This window comes from Ostrinia nubilalis, chromosome 10 (assembly GCF_963855985.1).
Source record: "Ostrinia nubilalis chromosome 10, ilOstNubi1.1, whole genome shotgun sequence".
Classification (NCBI taxonomy): Eukaryota; Metazoa; Arthropoda; class Insecta; order Lepidoptera; family Crambidae; genus Ostrinia; species Ostrinia nubilalis.
Window position 1 is genome coordinate 15403093 of NC_087097.1, and position 21575 is coordinate 15424667.

Here is a 21575-nt window from a genome sequence, read left to right on the forward strand (position 1 = left end):
GCAAAGAATCACAATTTGATGAGAGCGAGAGCAAAACGGAAATGGATAGTTAACAGTGTGGCCGTGTGTACGTTACGGTCAAAGTGATAAATGTGAAAATTATGAATAATCGCCGGTTATTATGAATAATTACCGCATGATTTGGTAAATGTGATTAATATGAGGTCATTTATGTGTGTATAAAACTAGATAGGCGGCTTAGGGGTGGCCCAAGGGCCACCCCCGCCGCACCTTAACCTATTTTTCACTTTAAATCAAAACATTATGTTATAGGCATCAAGGAAAAGTAATATTATGCAAGAAACATTCCAAACTCATTATGCCAAATTATATTAATATATGATATCAAAACGTTCAAAAGTTTGGCTGTACATGAGCACGTACACAAGATTTTGTTCTCTTTTATGAAATTTGTTAGTACTAAGGTTGAATTATCAAATAATCACTGTTAAATGTGATTAATTTATCACTTTTACCGCGACTGTCGTTAATTATTCATAATAACCGGTTATTATTAATAATTTTCAATTTATCACATTAATCGTAACATATACAATCGGATTTATATTTGAAGACAATTAATCCTGCTAGCTAGAATAAAATTCTTTCATAGGGTAGTTGACAACAACACAGTTATTTTTCGAAGTGGGCTTCATTTATCATGATAATAACTTTCGGTCCCCACGTTTTATGTATGGCAACACATACAATCAATAATTTTATAATACAAGATATTTTATAATTTCATTACTATCAAGAGATCGCATTTTGATACTCTTTTTAAAATCTCAATCGACTAGACCGCCAACTACCCTATTTTCTACCATGATTAATTTGAATGAACGTTAAGAGATCTGTCGTTGGGGGAAGTTCATAACTTCCAGCGAAAAAAGGCCTTCAGAAACAATCGATTATCAATAAAAGAGATTGCAAAAATTAGATTATTTTATGTAAAAGTACAAGTATTTACAATTCGAAAAAACTTTGAAAGCCTTAGAATTTTCAATCGAATAGCCCTTGGACTTAGACCTTTCAAGAAATAATTTAGAATGTCAATCTAGTTTTCCAAAATTTTAATGATTACTTATAGTCTGGTCTGTGAGCACGTAGAATTTTGTCCAATGACCCCAAGCTACCCACGTAATTATATTACTGTGCGACGGGCGCCCGCAGTGAGTGTGCGAGCGCGACAGCAACATAATTACGCGCGAGCGATAAGGATGGGTAGCTTGGGGTCATTGGACATAATTCTACGTGCTCACAGACCGGGCTTTAGACGAAGTTCCTAGAACGGTTCCCCCGATGTCAAGCCCCATGTCCGCTCCGCTGCGGTCCGCTCAGTCGTTGGCGCCGAAGAGTTTCTCTCGCAGCAGCGACAGCGGCACGATCTGCTCGTTGCCGAGCGCCGGCTGCTGCTGCTCCGCTTTGGATTGCTCACGGAGTTCTGCAAATGGAAACACTTATTGTAAACATCATAAAAGAACTTAAAAATTATAAATAACTTGAAAGAATCGAACTGCCTAAGGCTATTGAACCCACGACCTTCCGCTTGCCGGGCGACTGCTCTTCCAACTGAGCTACTCGTTCGAAGGTCGTGGGTTCAATTCCCGCCTTACGCAGTTCGATTTTTTCAAATTAATTATAATTTTCAAATTAGTTTGAGATACGACTCTTAACGCTAAAAATTAAATAACTATCATAAAAGAACGACCATTTCTGGCTAAAGGTCTTCCCCAAGGATTTTCACAATGTTCGGTGCAGTGCCGTCCGCATCTAATGTTTCCCGTGTCCTTTACCGAAGTACCCTTTATCGTCGGTTTACCGAGCTGTAAAGTATTGTGGTAGCTAAAGTCTGCCCCAATAACCTATCAAATCTACGAGCTATGTGCTCCGCCGAACATTACTTACGTTCGGGAATTACGTGAGCAATGTCGCTTTGGTTCTCCTACGGATCAAAATGAGCATGTGCTAGGGGGATTTGACTCAGACCGTCCTATTCGCAAAATGGTCACACTCAGATAAAAGTTAAAGCTTATAATTTTTGAAATTATAGCTTTTTTTTTTAAGATTATGTATTTAGTAATAATTTGTTATTGCACAAATTACTAATAGTTCCGTTAGTCCCTCGTACTTAGCTAAATATGCTTGTCACGAGTGAGCTCACCACAACAGTCGAGCGGCGGCGGGATTCGAACCTGCGTTCCTCGGATCACGAGTCGGAGTCGGCCAGTCCGACCCCTTCACCGTTCGGCTATCGTAGCTTGCAGGTTGAAAATGTTAAACAACTTTTATCAGAGTATACAGGGTGTAAGGTAAATGGGTATATGAGCCGACACTAGCCCATGTTAACATGGTCATATAAATGGTATGGTGAAGTCAGAAAATTGATATCTTCATTTTGATTATTTTATTTTTCATACAAATCGGATTTTATAAAATTAATTTTGTATGAAAATTAAAAAAAAAATCAAATAATTTATTGTGCATAAATTTGGGTACATTACATTTGCAGTAGTTATTGCAATAATAAAGTTAGATTGCCAAATCCTACCATTACAGGTGTATACACATTTCTCTTAAAATTAAAAAACTATTCCTTATGCTCCATAAAATCTTTCAAACTATAGAAACAATTTTTCAATAACCACAATTTAGTGAGCCTCTAAAAAATTAAAATGATGATATCAAATTTCTGACTTCACCATACCATTTATATGACCATGTTAACATGGGCTAGTGTCGGCTCATATACCCATTTACCTAACACCCTGTAGTATGTCCATTTTAGAATTCGTGACGTAATGCGAATTACAGTTTGCGTCAAGCCCTCGCTAGGGGTGTCACGTAGTCTCCTTCTGCGAAGAGGTGATGCTGCAGAAGGAGACCGCGGAACGGGCTAGGGAAGTAGATCCCGAAGCCCACGCGCTCCGGCGCAGACGGCCGGGGGGAAGAAGGAGGAGATTCGCTCGCCTCCTTCCGCCTCCCTAGGTGAGACCAGTGGGTGTTAGGCCGGGGGGCCCATCACCCACATTGCATGGTCCCACTCTGTCTGGGGGGGTCTGCCAGTGTACCGGCAGACCCCCTCTTTAGCGCGGGAGGCCCGGCAAAGGCTGGGCCATGCGTCGGCACGGCGTGGTCTGAATCTGTAGGACCCCACGTCGTGCCAGTAAAACGCAGAGGGTGCACCGCAGGTTTTTAGTGGGTATACTTGTCGGGTGTCAGCCGCTATTGCTGCCAGCCGACAAGGGAGTCCCACATAACCCGTCGCTTCCCCCGAGGCGGCGGGTATACGCAAAGTATTTTCCTGCCCAAAAAAAAAAAAAAAGGGGGTGTCACGTACCGTGCCAGCGCTGCAGCAGGCGGCTGTAGTGCGCGGCGCGCTCGTGGCGCTTGAGCTGCGTGAACACGTTGACGAGCCCGCGGTAGTCGTACTCCAGCCCGGAGTACCGCTCGCCGAACAGCTTCAGGCCTGCAAGCGTAGACAATGAGGGCTATCGTTTTAGCGCTCACCAGTTAGCGCCACTGTAGAGTAAGGTCCTGTCACTTGCTAGTAGCGAAGACAGTGGCACCAACTGGTGAGCGTGAAAGTGGTAGGAGGACTATCGCATTTGCACTCATCAAGATGGCGCCACTGTAGAGTAAGGTCCTGTCAATCGCCAGGGGTGCCAACTGTTAAGTATAAAAACGATAGCCCTCATTATCATAATCAAATCATGCGGTCTCCACAGGAACACTACCAAAATAACAAAATTATATTATTTAGTTAAAAAAAATCGGACCAGTGATGCAGACAGCAACTTCTTCTTGATGCATTTAAAAAAAAACTTGACCGTCTTTTTAGTTTTGGTCTATATTTGAACCCCGTATAAATATTATGTTTTCAACATTACGAAACTGCTCCCTTACTCAAAAATTAAAGGGGGCACAAATGCCGCTGCTTGACCAAGGAAAGGCACAAAATATACTACCTTTTAAGCTACTTTAAATTTGGCTAAGGCTAATAAGTAAAATCATGCCGCTGCGCGTAAATGTAACCACGTTTTCAAGCATTACCGCAGCGGAATCTTATTTTCTCCAATTACTCCTAAACCTTATTGGGCACAAATTCTAGATTGCGGCACATATAGGATATAAGGCACTAACTTTTCTATAAATGCACTTCTTGATCCATGGAGCGTGAACGATGGAGCGGGCTATGCTCGGAGTTTCCCTGCGTGATCGAATCAGAAATGAGGAGATCCGCAGGAGAACCAGAGTGACTGACATAGCCCGCAGAATCGCTAAAATCAAGTGGCAGTGGGCGGGGCACATAGCACGTAGAGCTGATGGCCGTTGGGGCAGGAAAGTTCTTGAGTGGCGACCACGAGCTGGAAGACGTAGCGTGGGCAGGCCTCCCACTAGGTGGACCGACGATCTGGTGAAGGTCGCGGGAGGTACCTGGATGCAAGCGGCGCAGGACCGGTCTTTGTGGAAATCCTTGGGGGAGGCCTTTGTCCAGCAGTGGACGTCTTTCGGCTGAAACGAACGAACGAACGAACTTCTTGATCCGCGTTAACATACCGCCGCGGTAAAGCAAACGGTACTGGGAGGAATGTAGCCACCAGCAAGTGTAGGGTGGCTCGACACTTACTGATGGCGATGGATCGCAGGTAGAGCGTCTCGGCGGCGACGTGCATGTTCATGTGGTAGTTGTAGAGCGAGGCCAGGTGCCCGATGCTGAGCCCCACCTCGTAGTCCTCCGGCCCGAGGAGCTCCTCCTTGATGGCGATGGCTTTCAGGTGCATCGTCTCCGCGTCCTAGAGAACACAATAATGATTAAAGAAGGCCTGCCGAGCTAGGATGCGCGTCGTGATATACTTTGTCGACGCCAAAATGTGTGGACAAAATCGGTAAAATGGCGTGATTAAACCGCTTATCGCGGCGCGCATCCTCGGCCTATTGGAGTGATGTGTTGCGTTTAAAGCGTCAGGTTATAATTGGACGGTAGACCCTGCCCGTTTGACAATGAGAGCCCCATGTAAGTCATAACGTAAAACTCGGCACTTCGACACCGACACTATTGGTCTATTTGTCGCCTTTTTAGGGTTCCGTAGTCTTGACTAGGAACCCTTATAGTTTCGGTATTTCTGTCTGTCTGTCCGAGGTTTTTCTTGGAAACTATTGGTACCAGGGAGCTGTAATTTTGTGGAGGTATATTAATCACGCCGACAAAGTGGTAGAATAAAATTTTGAAAAATACATTTTTAGGGTAGTTCCCCTAAACGAGCAGGGCGCCTTGAAAAGCACTATTCGTCTGTTACGAAAAAATGTATAGTATGGTGCAGTGCAATAGACTGTTGCTGCTTGGCGTCTTTTGTACCATACACATTTTTCGTCCAAAATTCTTGTGCCTAAAGACGAAAGTCTAAAACCAGTGTGTTACCAAAAATATGTGGTTCTGAAATGTGGCCTATTGTACAGGGTCAAAATTGCACAGTGTGTTATGGATAGTTATGTTCGGTGTTTTTTTCAGTAATCTAATCAGGAATGAGGAGATCCTCGGGGTGGCCTATTTTTAGCAGTGGACGTCCTGTGGCTGAGATTATGTAGGAAAAAAATGTAGAATTTGCTTGCTATACATTTAAGATGGCTAAATAGGCATAAATAACTACAACTGACAAAATGTAATAACACTCACAAATTTGTTTAATGCAAATAAATCATCATCATCCTTGATTGATTGATTGATCAGCCCTTTACAGTCTATGCTGCTGGACCATGAGCCTCTTCGACTATAGTGGAGGGTTTTGCCATAATCTCCACGCTTGGCAGGCGGGTTGGAGATCGCAGTTTAAAAGATTGGTGTTTGTCAGAGAACGCTGCTGCCCTTTCTCGGTTAGATGTGTAGTCCCTAAGTCGCCTCTTACAACACCCGCGGGAAGAGTATGGGTTGGTGACAAAACTGACAAATGTATTCTACTCTGCCATCACCACACGGCTAAATGCAAATAAATATTTGAAAATCAAAAAAATCTAAATCTTCTTTATTTGTTTAGACTAATTAAATTAGTACTTGCAAATCGTCAAATGCTCTTAAGGAACCTATACATGTCTCATTCTTTTTTTGCCCTACCAGCGCTTCGAGACAAACATTTGGCAAGTGCTGATTTGTGTGAGTTTGATTTGATTTATTATGAACTCTACTCGACTATGGGCTCACCTGGAACTTCTGCATGCTCTGGTAGAGACGGCCGAGGTTGCCGTAGTGCTTGGCGGTCTGCACGTTGTTCTCGCCGAAGGCCATCATGGACAGCCGCAGAGCCGCCTTGTGGAGAGCCTCCGACTCCTCCAGCAGGCTCGGTTCTGTACAAGCGTATGATCAACCGTCGAGACGAAATATTGATGTGAATAGCGATTGTGAAAAGATATAGTACGAAACAACTGAATTGATACTTGACTATGTAGGTTCTAAACGAAATGAAGCATAAATCTCTGTGGTGCGGCGGCAGTATAAGGGCTACCGTATTTGCGCTCATTTTAAGTATAGCGTTTAACTGAGGAAGTTACTGCGGTACGGCAATAGAGAGTGACAAGTGATATGACTGAATAGGGCTGCCACGATAAATTCTGGAGCACATTGGTCTCGCTGACCTTTGACGTCACAAAAACTGCTACAGATTTTACCGTGACAGACCTTTAATGTCACTTCACTTGACACCCCTTCGACAGACTCAGCTTAGTTTGTAGTGACCGTCACTGTCGAGTCGTGATAAGATCTTATTGTGACAGTGGTGCCAACCTGATGAGTGTAAATACGGCAGTCCTACCGCTTCATCGCTGACATGGCACCTCTCCCGATTATTTGAATTATTTCCAAGTTGTTTCGTACTATAACTATTATCGTAAAAAAACAGCACATTCCTTAATAAAATAAAAAAGCAAAAGAACGAAAAATTGCGAGTTCAATGACAACCAAAGTGAGTCGCACAAACTGCGGGATGCATTTTGATTTTAATTGCATGCTTATTTGTTAAAAAGCAAGCGCCAAATGTATTTCAGACTTACGGATCTTAATTTTTTTCCGTAACGTTGGTGAAAATGTTAATTCGTTTACACATGAATTAGATTAAGTTTTAGTCGAATTGAATATTTAGATTGCACATCTATTGACAAACTTTGTGAATAGAAGTGCACTCTAAATTAATTAAATAAAGTGGAAAATCATAACTTTCAATATACCGAAATCATACGTTTGCTAATCTTTTACCAGTAATACACACACATACTTTAACCTCGAAAAATTAATACATGAAATGATAAAGCAACCAAGATAGGCGAATTAAGGATAGCAAGAAAAGTATATTACAAGGAACAAAGAAGATTTGTAAAATTAATTTTATTAGAAATTATAGTATTTTTTATTATTCTAGTTAAAATTAACACAGATTAGCTCAATATGAGCGATAAGAGAATAATATCAAATTGTCACACTTCTACTACAAAATAGTAACAGAGGGCTGAGTGTGAGTTTTTTTCAAACGCGCTCACTAGTGAGCGCATCAAAAAATGACATTAAATGTATGACGGATCCCGCCCTAGCGGGAAACTATCAAAAACTAAAATTTTCATACATTTTTTACGCTCACTAGCTCTCACACTCAGCCCACAGAAGACAAGCGCGTCTCAAGTTGGCGGCATTTGTGCTCGCATTGGTTTAGACTGGTTTGCTATTATTGGCAATGTGTCTTTGAGCGTTGTCGATGTGTGCGTTGCTCGAGCGCACTTTGTATGTAGATTGTCTTCTGCTCCTATCTATTTTGTGCTTCTACAGTGTTTCTGACAATTTACTTACTTTTATTTTTTATTTGGTAAGAACTTAATTACATTTTTTTTTAAAATTTTTTTTTATTGTAACTATTTCTAGTTTAATGTCAAAAATAGATAAGACTAGTCAAATTATAATTTAGGTCGAAAGGTGTCTATTATATGAGTTATTAGTAGTGATGCAACGAATACTGCTTTTACGAATACGAATATTAAATCTAATATTCGGCGAATACGAATATCTCTACATTATCATGAAATACTCATAAATTTAACTCTTTTTATTGTGGTTGATGTTTGAGTAATTAACATTTACAAATGGCATTTTTTTTGTCATTGTATCGCTGTACTTTTTAACTAATCACAAAACAAAATAATACTTGTACAATCGACCTGCTATTGACTGTCAAATTCCAGAGAACTTACTACTTGTTACATACTGACCGGGGTTTTCTCGTCGTATCGTTGTGGCTAGAGTGTTCGGAGACACACACGTGTGAGACACAATTTTAAAAAAGTAGGTATTCGTATTCGTAATTATTATTTCACCGAATACGAATATTCGGTAAATGTCTACTATTCGGCGAATACGAATATTTGTATTCGGTGAAATAATAATTACGAATACGCATCACTAGTTATTAGTAGACACCTTTCGATCTTATCAGTTAAATTGGTCAGTTTCTTAATTTTTATTCATTTTTTAGACTATTTTTACCTTAGATTATTTAAAATTTTCTTAGCCTATCCCACAGTTGCGGCGTGACTTTTATTCCTAGATTAATACTATCAGTCTAGATAGATTTTATTTTCATTTGGTAAACGGTCTACTCCGTTCTTCATTATAATGACTTATAAGTCTAGAACTTAATTATGAACAGCTCTTGGCAACACTAATAGGTGGGGGCACGGGTATGGCTGTAAACAGCGTTCAGAGAGCCTTAACGAGATGGTTTTAAAGTTCAAAATCGGACGTTAGTAAGTAGCAACACTTGTTGCCATTTAGGACCTTAAAAGTCTACCTTTAAGGCGGTTAAAGTGGCCCTTAGCCAGTTAACTTTAAGATTAGAAGTGAGTCTAGTTGTATCGGCATTATTTGTGGCTCTTAAGCCACTTTCAACCGCCAATACTACACACACAGCGATTTCCTCCAAGAAGAGCGCCATTACGAGCAATCATAGTTTAAACGGGTGAAACTGGTCGTTAGTAAGCTGGCTTTAAGGTTAGAAATGGATCTTGTAGTGGCAACGTTTGCGGTATTGGCGAGTATTATAAGGGCGATCAAAGTGGGCGCTAATAAGCTAGCTTTAGGGTTCAAAATGAGCCTAGAAATCTAGCTGTATCGGCAGCGCTTTCAGTAAATATGCAAGGGGCGGACGCGCGAGCGAAGGCGCTGCATGTTCCTACCGCTGAGGTTCTGGTCTATCATAGTTTAAACGGGTCTTTTAAGCCAAGTTTAAGGTTTAAAATGGGTCTAGTTGTACCGACATCAGTTAGTAGGGGGAATGGTGGTTGAAAGTGGCTCTTAGTAAACTAGCTTTAAGGTTCAAAGTGACTCTTAGTAAACTAGCTTTAGGGTTCAAAGTGGCTTTGACCACACTAGGTTTAGGGTTCAAAGTGGCTCTTAGTAAATTAGTTTTAAGGTTCAAAGTGGCTCTTAATAAACTAGTTTTAGGGTTCAAAATGGCTCTTAGTAGACTAGTTTCAAGGCTCAAAATGGGTCTAATTATATCGCAGGCGCTGGTGCATACCGCTGTGGTCCTGGCCTATCATAGTTTAAACGTGGTCTTTAGTAAGCTAGCTTTAAGGTTCAAAATGAGTCTAGGTGTATCGTCATCAGTTAGTGGGAGGAATGGCGGTTGAAAATGGCTCTTAGTAAACTAGCTTTAGGGTTCAAAGTGGCTCTTACCACACTAGGTTTAGGGTTCAAAGTGGCTTTTAGTAAATTAGTTTTAGGGTTCAAAGTGGCTCTTACCACACTAGGTTTAGGGTTCAAAGTGGCTCTTAGTAAATTAGTTTTAGGGTTCAAAGTGGCTCTTACCACACTAGGTTTAGGGTTCAAAGTGGCTCTTAGTAAATTAGTTTTAGGGTTCAAAGTGGCTCGTACCACACTAGGTTTAGGATTCAAAGTGGCTCTTAGTAAATTAGTTTTAGGGTTCAAAGTGGCTCTTAATAAACTAGTTTTAGGGTTCAAAGTGGCTCTTAATACACAAGTTTTAGGGTTCAAAATGGCTCTTAGTAAACTAGTTTTAGGGTTCAAAATGGCTCTTAGTAAACTAGTTTTAGGGTTCAAAATGGCTCTTAGTAAATTAGTTTTAGGGTTCAAAGTGGCTCTTAGTAAATTAGTTTTAGGGTTCAAAGTGGATCTTAGTAAACTAGCTTTAGGGTTCAAAATGGCTCTTAGTAAATTAGTTTTAGGGTTCAAAGTGGCTCTTAGTAAATTCGTTTTAGGGTTCAAAGTGGCTCTTAGTAAATTAGTTCTAGAGTTCAAAGGTCTAATTGTATCGGCAGCGCTTGCGGTAAATATGCAAGGGCCGGACCCGCGATCGGAGGCGCTGGTGCATACCGCTGAGGTCCTGTCCGGCGGGCGTGTCGAGCGCGATCATTTGAAACGGGTCGTTAGTAAGCTAGCTTTAAGGTTCAAAATGAGTCTAGGTGTATCGTCATTAGTTAGTGGGAGGAATAGCGGTTAAAAGTGGCTCTTAGTAAACTAGTTTTAGGGTTCAAAATGGCTCTTAGTAAACTAGCTTTAGGGTTCAAAATGGCTCTTAGTAAATTAGTTTTAGGGTGCTAAGTGGCTCTTAGTAAATTAGTTTTAGGGTTTAAAGTGGCTCTTAGTAAATTAGTTTTAGGGTTTAAAGTGGCTCTTAGTAAATTATTTTAAGGGTTCAAAGTGGCTCTTAGTAGACTAGCCTCAAGGCTCAAAATGGGTCTAATTATATCGGCAGCGCTTGCGGTAAATATGCAAGGGTCGCACGCGCGATCGCAGGCGCTGGTGCATACCGCTGAGGTCCTGCCCGGCGGGCGTGTCGAGTGCGATCATAGTTAATACGGGTGAAACTGGCTCTTAGCTAGCTAGTTTTAAAGTCGAAAATGGGTCTGGTTCTATCGGCATTAGTTTGGGGAGGAATGGCAGTTGAAAGTGGCTCTTAGTAAATTAGTTTTAGGGTTCAAAGTGGCTCTTAGTAAATTAGTTTTAGGGTTCAAAGTGGCTCTTAATAAACTAGTTTTAGGGTGCTAAGTGGCTCTTAGTAAATTAGTTCTAGGGTTCAAAGGTCTAGTTGTATCGGCAGCGCTTGCGGTAAATATGCAAGGGTCGCACGCGCGATCGGAGGCGCTGGTGCATACCGCTGAGGTCCTGCCCGGCGGGCGTGATTATCGTTAATACGGGTGAAACTGACCCTTATCTAGCTAGTTTTAAAGTCGAAAATGGGTCTGGTTCTATTGGCATTAGTTAGTAAGGGGAATGGTAGTTGAAAGTGGCTCTTAGTAAACTAGCTTTAGGGTTCTAAATGAGCGTAGAAATCTAATTATATCGGCAGCGCTTGCGGTAGATGTGCAAGGGCCGGACCCGCGATCGCAGGCGCTGGTGCATACCGCTGAGGTCCTGCCCGGCGGGCGTGTCGCGCGCGATCATAGTTAATACGGGTGAAACTGACCCTTATCTAGCTAGTTTTAAAGTCGAAAATGGGTCTGGTTCTATCGGCATTAGTTTGGGGAGGAATGGTAGTTGAAAGTGGCTCTTAGCTAGCTAGCTTTAAGGTCTAGTTGTATCGGCAGCGCTTGCGGTAAATATGCAAGGGTCGCACGCGCGATCGCAGGCGCTGGTGCATACCGCTGAGGTCCTGCCCGGCGGGCGTGTCGAGCGCGATCATTTGAAACGGGTCGTTAGTAAGCTAGCTTTAAGGTTCAAAATGAGTCGGTGTATCGTCAGTTAGTGGGAGGAATGGCAGTTGAAAGTGGCTCTTAGTAAATTAGTTTTAGGGTTCAAAGTGGCTCTTACCACACTAGGTTTAGGTTTCAAAGTGGCTTTTACCACACTAGGTTTAGGGTGCTAAGTGGCTCTTAGTAAATTCGTTTTAGGGTTCAAAGTGGCTCTTAGTAAATTAGTTTTAGGGTTCAAAGTGGCTCTTAGTAGATTAGTTTTAGGGTTCAAAATGGCTCTTAATAAACTAGTTTTAGGGTTCAAAATGGCTCTTAGTAAATTAGTTTTAGGGTGCTAAGTGGCTCTTAGTAAATTAGTTCTAGGGTTCAAAGGTCTAGTTATATCGGCAGCGCTTGCGGTAAATATGCAAGGGCCGGACCCGCGAGCGTAGCCGCTGGTGCATACCGCTGAGGTCCTGCCCGGCGGGCGTGTCGAGCGCGATCTCCTCCAGGATAAGCGCCTTCACGCGCTTCGCTGAAGCCAGCAGCAGGTGGTCGGGGGGCACCAGGTTCTGGATGAAAAAAAAATTCAAATCATTGTTAGCTGCGAACATGAGTTTAACTTTACATACACGGGGTTACACGAGTTGAAGTGGCTATCTTTCACCTTTCGGCATGCAAAATAATATAAAATAGCTTTATTTCTTGCACGTTACAAGGAGTGTAGAGAAATGTTGGGACTTGGGAGATTCAAAGAAAGATGGCCTGATGACATTATGACAAAATGGAGAAAGATTTTTATGCAGTCAGAGGGTCACTAAAGCCACTAATGAATTAATCTAAGGGCCTTTGCTGAAACTCATGCGGTCTGTATCGAACAGCACAGTGTGGCGAATGCGTGCGACGTTTCCTCGCGCGCGGCGAGGAACGGGCGTGTATTTTTACGCAGACAGGCGCACGTGGCGAGTGCTCGCGTGGGCCCAAACCTGCATCGAATACTTATCCGAAGCGGGCACTGGCCCGTAAGTTTTAGCGTAGGCCTTAAAACATGGGACTAGCAATAAAATTTGCAAAAATTGACTTCCGCCAAAGTCACCATAGTGTAAATCATACAAAAGTTGGCTTGCCACAGCTATTTACACAGTGGTAAACAGCTTGCGGAAGTCAATTTCTGCAAGTTTTATTGCTAGTCTAAACCTCGCTTATGATAAATGTCATTTTGTTTTTAGAACGTCCACTGTTGGACAAAGTTTTATTCTAAGCCCGGTCTGTGAGCACGTATAATTTTGGTCCAATGACCTCAAGCTACCCATCCTTATCGCTCGCGCGTAATTATATTGCTGTCGCGAGTCGCGACTGTGCGACGGGCGCCCGCAGTGAGTGTGTCAGAGCGACAGCAACTAGCGATGGGCGTTATTCGTTATCACGGGTTATTAAACGAGTGATTAGCCTGACCAGTGATCACTCGTTATTCAAAAACGCCTAATCTAGTTTTTTTCTTAACGTCATACAACGTTAGAATCTCTTCGTTATTCAACACGATTGTTTCCACAACGCTCTAAAGCCAAACTAAATTCACTCTTAAGCTTAAGCAAACAACATAAGGTAGATGTTTGGTTGACACAAAAAATAACGTGTTTCCCGCTTCGTTATGACAGTTTTGAGGACAACGTCGTACATTGACGATTCTTGAACATATTTTTTGCAACCTAAATGAGTAAAGCGAGTAATGTATGGTGACCAAATAATAAGGATCGCAACGAATCGAGTGCGTGTGCGAGTGAGAAAGCCATAGGACGTTAACATAAGTGTGGATGAAATAGGTATAATCTTCGTCGTACGTTAGATATTCAATCGAATTTGAGTCTTATTTTGAAGGTCATAAGTTCCTAAAGGCCTTGCAGCTAACCAAACACCTAACGTTATTATTATCACTCTTGCTTGAGCGTTGTGGAAATAACTTCGTTTAAAAAAAACTAGTTTTGAAAACGTTATGCGTGATTCGAAAACCGTCGCGTTTCGTTATTTCAAAAACCCATAACGACACATCTTTAACAGCAACATAATTACGCGCGAGCGGTAAGGATGGGTAGCTTGGGGTCATTGGACATAATTCTACGTGCTCGCAGACCAGACTATAATCACCTCAATGATGTGTATGGCGCGCTCAGCGTGGTCGCGCGCCTTGTAGAAGCGGCCGGAGGAGTATTCCAGAACGTACAGCGCGTACGCCAGGTCCTCTTGGGCTGTTGCCACGTGCAGGCTGCGAGACCCAAACACGCTGCGAAGGGTGCCTAGCGCCTCCTGTTAAACGTAAGTTAGTATTCTTTTCATTAGTATCTATACTAATCTATACTATATCTTCTATACTTCTTCTATACTAATATTATAAATGCGAAAGTAACTCTGTCTGTCTGTCTGTCTGTGTCGTTTTCACGCCTAAACCACCGAACCGATTTTGATGAAATTTGGCATAAAGATAGTTTGAGTCCCGGGAAAGGACATAGGATAGTTTTTATCCCGGTTTTTGAAACAGGGACGCGCGCGATAAAGTTTTTCTGTGACAGACAAAATTCCACGCGGGCGAAGCCGCGGGCGGAAAGCTAGTTCTTAATAAACGTAGTCATATCATCCTTACCGATTTCCCGCCTTTTGTATTTATCTGTGCACTAATATTACTATTTATGTATGTTTATCTAGACAATTTTATGCAGCTTTTTTATTTATTTTTTTATTTTACCAATGGTCCGTGACCCTCACTCGGCATGGGGCACACTGAAAACCAGCGCCGTGGCCTTCGTCACCGTGGGCCACGGCATATGCTGAGTGGGGTCCCGTTGCAGTGGGCATCTTGTTGGTGGATGGGTGGCACTGCTCAGTTTAATTGCCTGTATTTGTGTGATGTCCATTGTAATAAATGTATCTTTCTTTCTTTCTTAAGTAGATTCATTTTGAAACGGTTAAGGTTCGATTTCCTTTGATGTTAACATCGGCCGCGTACGACATTCGAGCGTTCTAAAAGCCGGGTCTACATCGACCCGCCGCGTTCCGGTCGTACGAGGCACTTAGGTGTGATGTGGATTGCGATCGGGGCGTATGGGCGCCTTCAAATTAGAGGCGATGGGAAGCGCTGTAGTCTGCACTGGTGTTGTACAATGCAAATGGTAGTAGCACTGCAACTGCGCTTCTAGAAATTATATGAAAATTGATTCGTAGTGCGGCACCACAATGGCGCCACTGCAGCGCTTATTCACGTCTCTAATTTGAAGGAGCCCTGAGGATTGTCCGGTGTACAGTTGTACACCCGGCTAATAAACACTACGTTATATGATACCGCATCGCGTAAGCTTTTTAATGTTGAATTCTTGGCAAGGATAATTTATTTATTTTTTAAAGAAAAAGAAAAATTGTACATATAAATACATGTTTAGATAATACATGCATTTAGAATTTATGAATCAAAATAAATGGCTATGCTCTATAAGTCTAGTTTGACGATTCTTGTTAATATAAAAAAACACACTACAAAAATCTCGTTTGTTAATAAGACCTCAACGCTCACCTCATAAACAGCAACACTGTGCGTAATAGAGTCGATATTGAGCAGGTAGAACCCATAGTCCAGTAGGGCTCCGGCGTAGCGCGGGTGCTGCGCCCCCCACGCGGCGCGCGCCAGGCCGACCGCGTGTCGCACCGCCACGCCTGCCGCGCTGAAGAGGCGCTTCACAACGCACGCTTTACCGCACGCTCGTACTACTTCTACTGTGATCCTGCGCATACGCAAAAAAAATCCTATTAGGTGAATGATAAATAAAGGATAGTGCCAGGGTCTGGACCAAGTGCTGCCCAGAATCAACCCATAGTGCATTTTGTTCCTTAGGCCAATACTAATGTGTAAACCGAAGCGCACTGAAATCTATCCCTGGAGTTAAGAGAAAAAAAGAGTTTTGTTTTGAATTATTTACATACAAAATATCATCGATATAATATACGTACTACCAGGCCTGTTCATCTCCGCGAGTTTGCATCGAAAACAAAACACGCGCGACTACCCCTCCTGAGATACCAAATCGACAGGACAATCACGAGTGAGTATTGACGCACGCACGTATTCTTCACCCATTTGCATTGTAAAGACAATAAACCACATGTAAAAACGGTGGAGCAATTAATACTCTGCAGTATTTTTTAACTGCCTGAATAATATTAGAAACACAAAATATAATTCATGCTTATTCATGTATTTCCTCCGCCATTTTTCGCAGTTTGGCACCTCACGTCACACATCATTTTACCGAAGTCAGCCCTATGTCTTCGGCGCAGTACCGATCACTGACGTTTGTCAACAAAATGGTGCTCGACTCTTGAGACAAGCTAAATTACACCATATTGTTAACGACATTGAGCATACATTTTTTTAAATACCTTCGCGAAGAAAATCTTCTGTACGAAGTACTTATTATTATTCTGTGGTACTACGCATAAGATTTCGTGATTTTGGCATTAAATAACACTCGCTATGTTAAACTTAACCATACTGCATCCGTACACCTTACTTTAGTGCGATTTAGACATTCTTTATAAGCGATCTAACGCTGTTGCAATAATTTGGTTAGTTGACAGAAATCATTATTTCCAAAATGAAGCAAGAAGTTTTAGTTCTCTATCCTTGCGAAAAATCAATTTATTGGTGTATTACAATCGATTATTGAAGTTATTGTAAGCTAAAACTTCTTGGTCCATTTAGGAAATAATTAATTTCGGTCAACTAACTAAACTACTGAAACAGCGCTTGATCGCTTATAAATAATGTCGAAGTCGTACTAAAGTAAGGTGTACGGATGCAGTATGGTTAAGTTCAACATAGCGAGTGTTATTTAATGCCAAAATCGCCAAATCTTATGCGTAGTAGGTATACATCGATGATATTTTGTATGTAAATAATTCAAAACAAAACTCTTTTTTTCTCTTAACTCCAGGGTTAGATTTCAGTGCGCTCCGGTATACAAATTAGTATTGGCCTGAGGAACAAAATGCACTATAGTTTCATTCTGGGCAGCACTTGGTCCAACTTCCATACATGGATTGGCACTGTCCTTTGCTTATTTTTAGACTAATTCTTTTCGTGGTAACTTTATTAATTGAAGAAATGACGCCACAAACTACACAGATCCGCTAACGCAGTGTTTTTCAACCTGTGGGTCGCGACCCCCGAAGCCTCTATAGGGGGGTCGCGAGAGGTCGTAAAAACTACTTCAGTAAAAAAAAATTCTTATAAAGACAGTTTAATCCGAAATCTAATTATGCAAATGTTGTATGGAGTGAAGTACGTATTCGGTCCCTCATCTCTCTTCATCTTTGTAATATTATAAAATGCATGAAAAAAAAGCGAACGGTCGGGGGGTCGCCAAAAATTTTTTCATACTAGGGCGGTCGTGTCATGAAAAAGGTTGAAAAACACTGCGCTAACGCAAGAAACACAGTTGGTAAGACACTGAATAAGAAGCAAAGCTAGGCGCTTCACGCACGCCTTGTCGCACGATCGCACCACCTCTACTGTGATCCTGCGGGTCACAAGTACGGTTAAGTCACATTGTTGGACACAAGATTTGTTAGATGTATTTTCCAATATTTTTATTTTCTTGTATAAAAAATCCGATCGAGTTTTTTCATCATCATCATCATCATCTCAGACATAGGACGTCCACAGCTGAACATAGGCCTCCCCCAATACTTTCCATGTTACCCGGTTGGTAGCGGCCTGGGTCCAGCGCTTTCCTGCTACCTTTATGATGTCGTCGGTCCACCTTATGGGTGGACGTCCCACACTGCGTTTTCCGGTACGCGGCCTCCACTCCAGAACCTTGCTGCCCCATCGGCCGTCAGTTCTGCGTACTATGCTCTGCCCATTACTACTTCAGCTTGCTAATCCGTCGGGCTATGTCAGCGACTTTATTTCGTTTACAGACCCCTTCATTTCTGATTCGATCTCGTAAAGAAACATCGAGCATAGCCCTCTTTATAGTACGCTGTGCAACTTTGAGCTTCTGTATAAGGCCTATAGTGAGAGTGTGGTCGGTTAGCTTTTGCGGCCTGTCTTTACGACGGGGTCTGAAGAATTTAAACCCAGCCGCCTGGACAGTTTCTACGAGCCCGTTATTAATGTCGTCCACTGACTCGCAGTTTTCAAGGCATGCAAAACTCGAGCTGAAAGCTTTCGGGGCAGTGAATATGGGAATTGTAGGATCGGAGCGTAGACTTCATCAGACGGGACCTTTCTAAAGCCTGGTCCGTGATCACGTAGAATCCTGTCCAATGACCCCAAGCTACCCATCCCTATCGCTCGCGCGTAATTATGTTGCTGTTGCTCTCGCACACTCACTGCGGGCGCCCGTCGCACAGTCGCGACAGCAATATAATTACGCGCGAGCGATAAGGATGGGTAGCTTGGGGTCATTGGACGGGATTCTACGTGCTCACAGACCAGGCTTTAGCTTGACGTTAATATTTAGTAGGCCTCTGACCATTCGGTGATCACTACGGCCGGGTTCCCACTATGCCGGACCGGCATTTCTGCCGGAAACCGGACATCGGACAAGGGTGTTCACATTACACCGGATCACCGGATCCGAAATCCGAGCCGAATGAAGTGCGGGGAGCACGGGTGGGGCGGGGCGGGAAGCACGGGCGCGGCGGGGTGGGCCGCAACTCGTTCACATTACTCCGGTCCGGTGATTTTGCCGGCATTGTGTAGCGACAAAACGCTCGGTAAAAATGCCGGGCTCGGCGAAAAAGCCGGATCCGGGATAATGTGAACAGCTTCATACAATCTTCTGGCGATTTTACCGGACCGGGAGATCTGCCGGTCCGGCATAGTGGGAACCCGGCCTACCGGTTTTAACCCTGAACTCCTTCAGCACGCGCGGCGCAGCGCCCCATGCCCACACGGCCGCGTGCACTCACCGCACGGGCGTGTGCCTCGCCAGCAGCCGCTGCGCGCGCAGGCTCCAGCGGTGCGCGGCGCTGTAGTCGCAGCGCACGAACATGAGCGCGCTGAACTCCTTCACACGGCCGCGTGCACTCACCGCACGGGCGTGTGCCTCGCCAGCAGCCGCTGCGCGCGCAGGCTCCAGCGGTGCGCGGCGCTGTAGTCGCAGCGCACGAACATGAGCGCGCTGAACTCCTTCACACGGCCGCGTGCACTCACCGCACGGGCGTGTGCCTCGCCAGCAGCCGCTGCGCGCGCAGGCTCCAGCGGTGCGCGGCGCTGTAGTCGCAGCGCACGAACATGAGCGCGCTGAACTCCTTCAAAACGCGCGGCGCCAGCGCCCCCATGCCCCACACGGCTTGGTGCTGCACGTTGAACCCGCCCTCCACCTCTTCAGCGTCGTCCGGCGGGGGATTCTCTAAGCTGGAAAGGAAAGTGATACTATAACGATATTATACACACAAAATCTTCAAAACACACAAAAATTCACCTTCGACCTGATCGTCACTTACCATCAGGTGAGATACAGGCCAAGAGCTTCCTCGTTGTGGATAAAAAAAAAACCCGCGTTAAAATTAGTCCTAAGCGCTCCTGCACACGACGCCGCCGCCGCGCCGCCCCCGCGCCTTTAAACTGTTTATACGCGCCGCGTGAAGCCCGCTGCCGCGCCACCGCGGCGCCGCTGGCGAAATGAGGGCTATCGTTTTTATACTTAACAGTTGGCACCCCTGGCGATTGACAGGACCTTACTCTACAGTGGCGCCATCTTGATGAGTGCAAATGCGATAGTCCTCCTACCACTTTAGCACTCACCAGTTGGTGCCACTGTCTTCGCTACTAGCAAGTGACAGGACCTTACTCTACAGTGGCGCAAACTGGTGAGCGCTAAAACGATAGCCCTCATTATGCTTTGATGGCGCGATGGCGGCGCGGCGGCGGGCTTTACTCGGTGCGTATGAACAGTGTAGGAGCGCCGCGGTGGCGGCGTCGTGTGCAGGAGCGCTAAAAGTTTTTTCATCACAAGGAAGAAGTGGTCACGGTTTGGAAAACCACGCGATAGCGTGGCGGGGAAGCGGTGCTCTTCAGCTCAGTCTATTGCGGAGTTTTATGCCAGGAGATGTCGTAAGTCAACGACGAGCGAGATGTGATACGACGCGCCAAGCACGATCAAACAAATGTCATTCCTTGCTTGCGGCCTACTTGTCATATGCGGCGGGATGCGACGGAGTCCTAAGTCTAAAAGAACGTGTCGATTCTTGCTGACGTAAGACACCACATTGACATTCTAGTGAAGCAAACTGGTTTAACTTTACCTAATACTAAAAACAATAGAATGACGATGACAAATGTGTAAGTCAAGTGGAGTCCCTATCTACAGCAAGTCCAAATTCGCTGAAGCCTCACTACAAGTCAAGTAGAGTCCTCACCTGGTAATATAGTCTTCGTACATCTGTGGGTCAGTCTGGCAGGCCGCCTCGTCGTAGCCGCCCTTGGACTCGTCCCGCGAGTCGCTGCAGCAGAGCTACAAGTCAAGTAGAGGTCCTACCTGGTGATGTAGTCTTCGTACATCTGTGGGTCAGGCTGGCAGGCCTGGTCGCGGCTGGGCGCGCGCGCGAGCGGCGCCGCCTGGTCGTAGCCGCCCTTGGACTCGTCCCGCGAGTCGCTGTAGCAGAGCTACAAGTCAAGTAGAGTCCTCACCTGGTGATGTAGTCTTCGTACATCTGTGGGTCAGTCTGGCAGGCCTGGTCGCGGCTGGGCGCGCGCGCGTGCGGCGCCGCCTCGTCGTAGCCGCCCTTGGACTCGTCCCGCGAGTCGCTGCAGCAGAGCTACAAGTCAAGTGGAGGTCCTACCTGGTGATGTAGTCTTCATACATCTGTGGGTCAGTCTGGCAGGCCTGGTCGCGACTGGGCGCGCGCGCGTGCGGCGCTGACTCGTCGAAGCCGCCCTTGGACTCGTCCCGCGAGTCGCTATAGCAGAGCTACAAGGCAAGTAGAGTCCTCACCTGGTGATGTAGTCTTCATACATCTGTGGGTCAGTCTGGCAGGCCTGGTCGCGACTGGGCGCGCGCGCGTGCGGCGCCGCCTCGTCGTAGCCGCCCTTGCACTCGTCCCGCGAGTTGCTATAGCAGAGCTATAAGTCAAGTAGAGTCCCCACCTGGTGATGTAGTCTTCATACATCTGTGGGTCAGTCTGGCAGGCCTGGTCGCGACTGGGCGCGCGCGCGTGCGGCCCTTGGACTCGTCCCGCGAGTTGCTATAGTAGAGCTATAAATGCTTGTTCACGTAGGCACGCGCGGGCACGGACGCGGGAAACGTCGCGAGCTCGTGTTCACATTGACGACCAGGCGTTCGCGCGAGTGTGACGTACTATCGTTTCTAGCGACAAGTTCAAACTGGTTGAACTTACCTGACGTCGCGAGTGAAACGCGCGCGCCGCCGCTAGTTTGACATGAACACACACAAACATCTTCACGCGTTGAAATTACCGCGAGCGCTCCGCGCGCGCCAGTCGCTAGCTTGCCCGCTAGTTAGACCGCACGTGCGTTTCGTACGTGAACACTTGGAATCACTACATATGTTTGATATTTCGTCACCCCGCCCGCCACCGCGCCCGCGAGTCAACGTGAACAAGCACTAAGTCAAGTAGAGTCCTCACCTGGTGATGTAGTCTTCATACATCTGTGGGTCGGTCTGGCAGGCCTGGTCGCGGCTGGGCGCGCGCGCGTGCGGCGCCGCCTCGTCGTAGCCGCCCTTGGACTCGTCCCGCGAGTCGCTGCAGCCCAGCAGTTGGAGGGACAGGGCATAGGTCTCCGCCGCCGCGGGGAAGCAGCAGTAAGACGACTGTGTGTTCAATAACCTGGCGGTGGATATGAACTTGTAAATATGGGTGAGGAGACCAGTTTTCGCTTTTGGATAGAGAAT

General features: G+C 45.0%; 1 protein-coding gene across 1 annotated transcript in view; it reads right to left on the reverse strand.

Moving 5' to 3' along the window:
* Positions 1-1162: 1162 nt before the first annotated feature.
* LOC135075472 (amyloid protein-binding protein 2) overlaps positions 1163-21575 on the reverse strand; it is a 63938-nt gene continuing 43525 nt past the window's right edge. The window contains exons 5-18 of the mRNA XM_063969911.1: positions 21310-21510; positions 20658-20774; positions 20354-20470; positions 20202-20318; positions 20083-20166; positions 19010-19078; positions 18631-18972; positions 15230-15437; positions 13813-13971; positions 12134-12239; positions 6200-6342; positions 4631-4796; positions 3341-3469; positions 1163-1444 (exon numbers count right to left, since the gene is read on the reverse strand). Coding sequence (XP_063825981.1) covers positions 1338-1444; positions 3341-3469; positions 4631-4796; positions 6200-6342; positions 12134-12239; positions 13813-13971; positions 15230-15437; positions 18631-18972; positions 19010-19078; positions 20083-20166; positions 20202-20318; positions 20354-20470; positions 20658-20774; positions 21310-21510 — 2065 coding nt within the window. The 3' untranslated portion in view covers positions 1163-1337. The remainder of the gene's footprint in view (positions 1445-3340; positions 3470-4630; positions 4797-6199; positions 6343-12133; positions 12240-13812; positions 13972-15229; positions 15438-18630; positions 18973-19009; positions 19079-20082; positions 20167-20201; positions 20319-20353; positions 20471-20657; positions 20775-21309; positions 21511-21575) is intronic.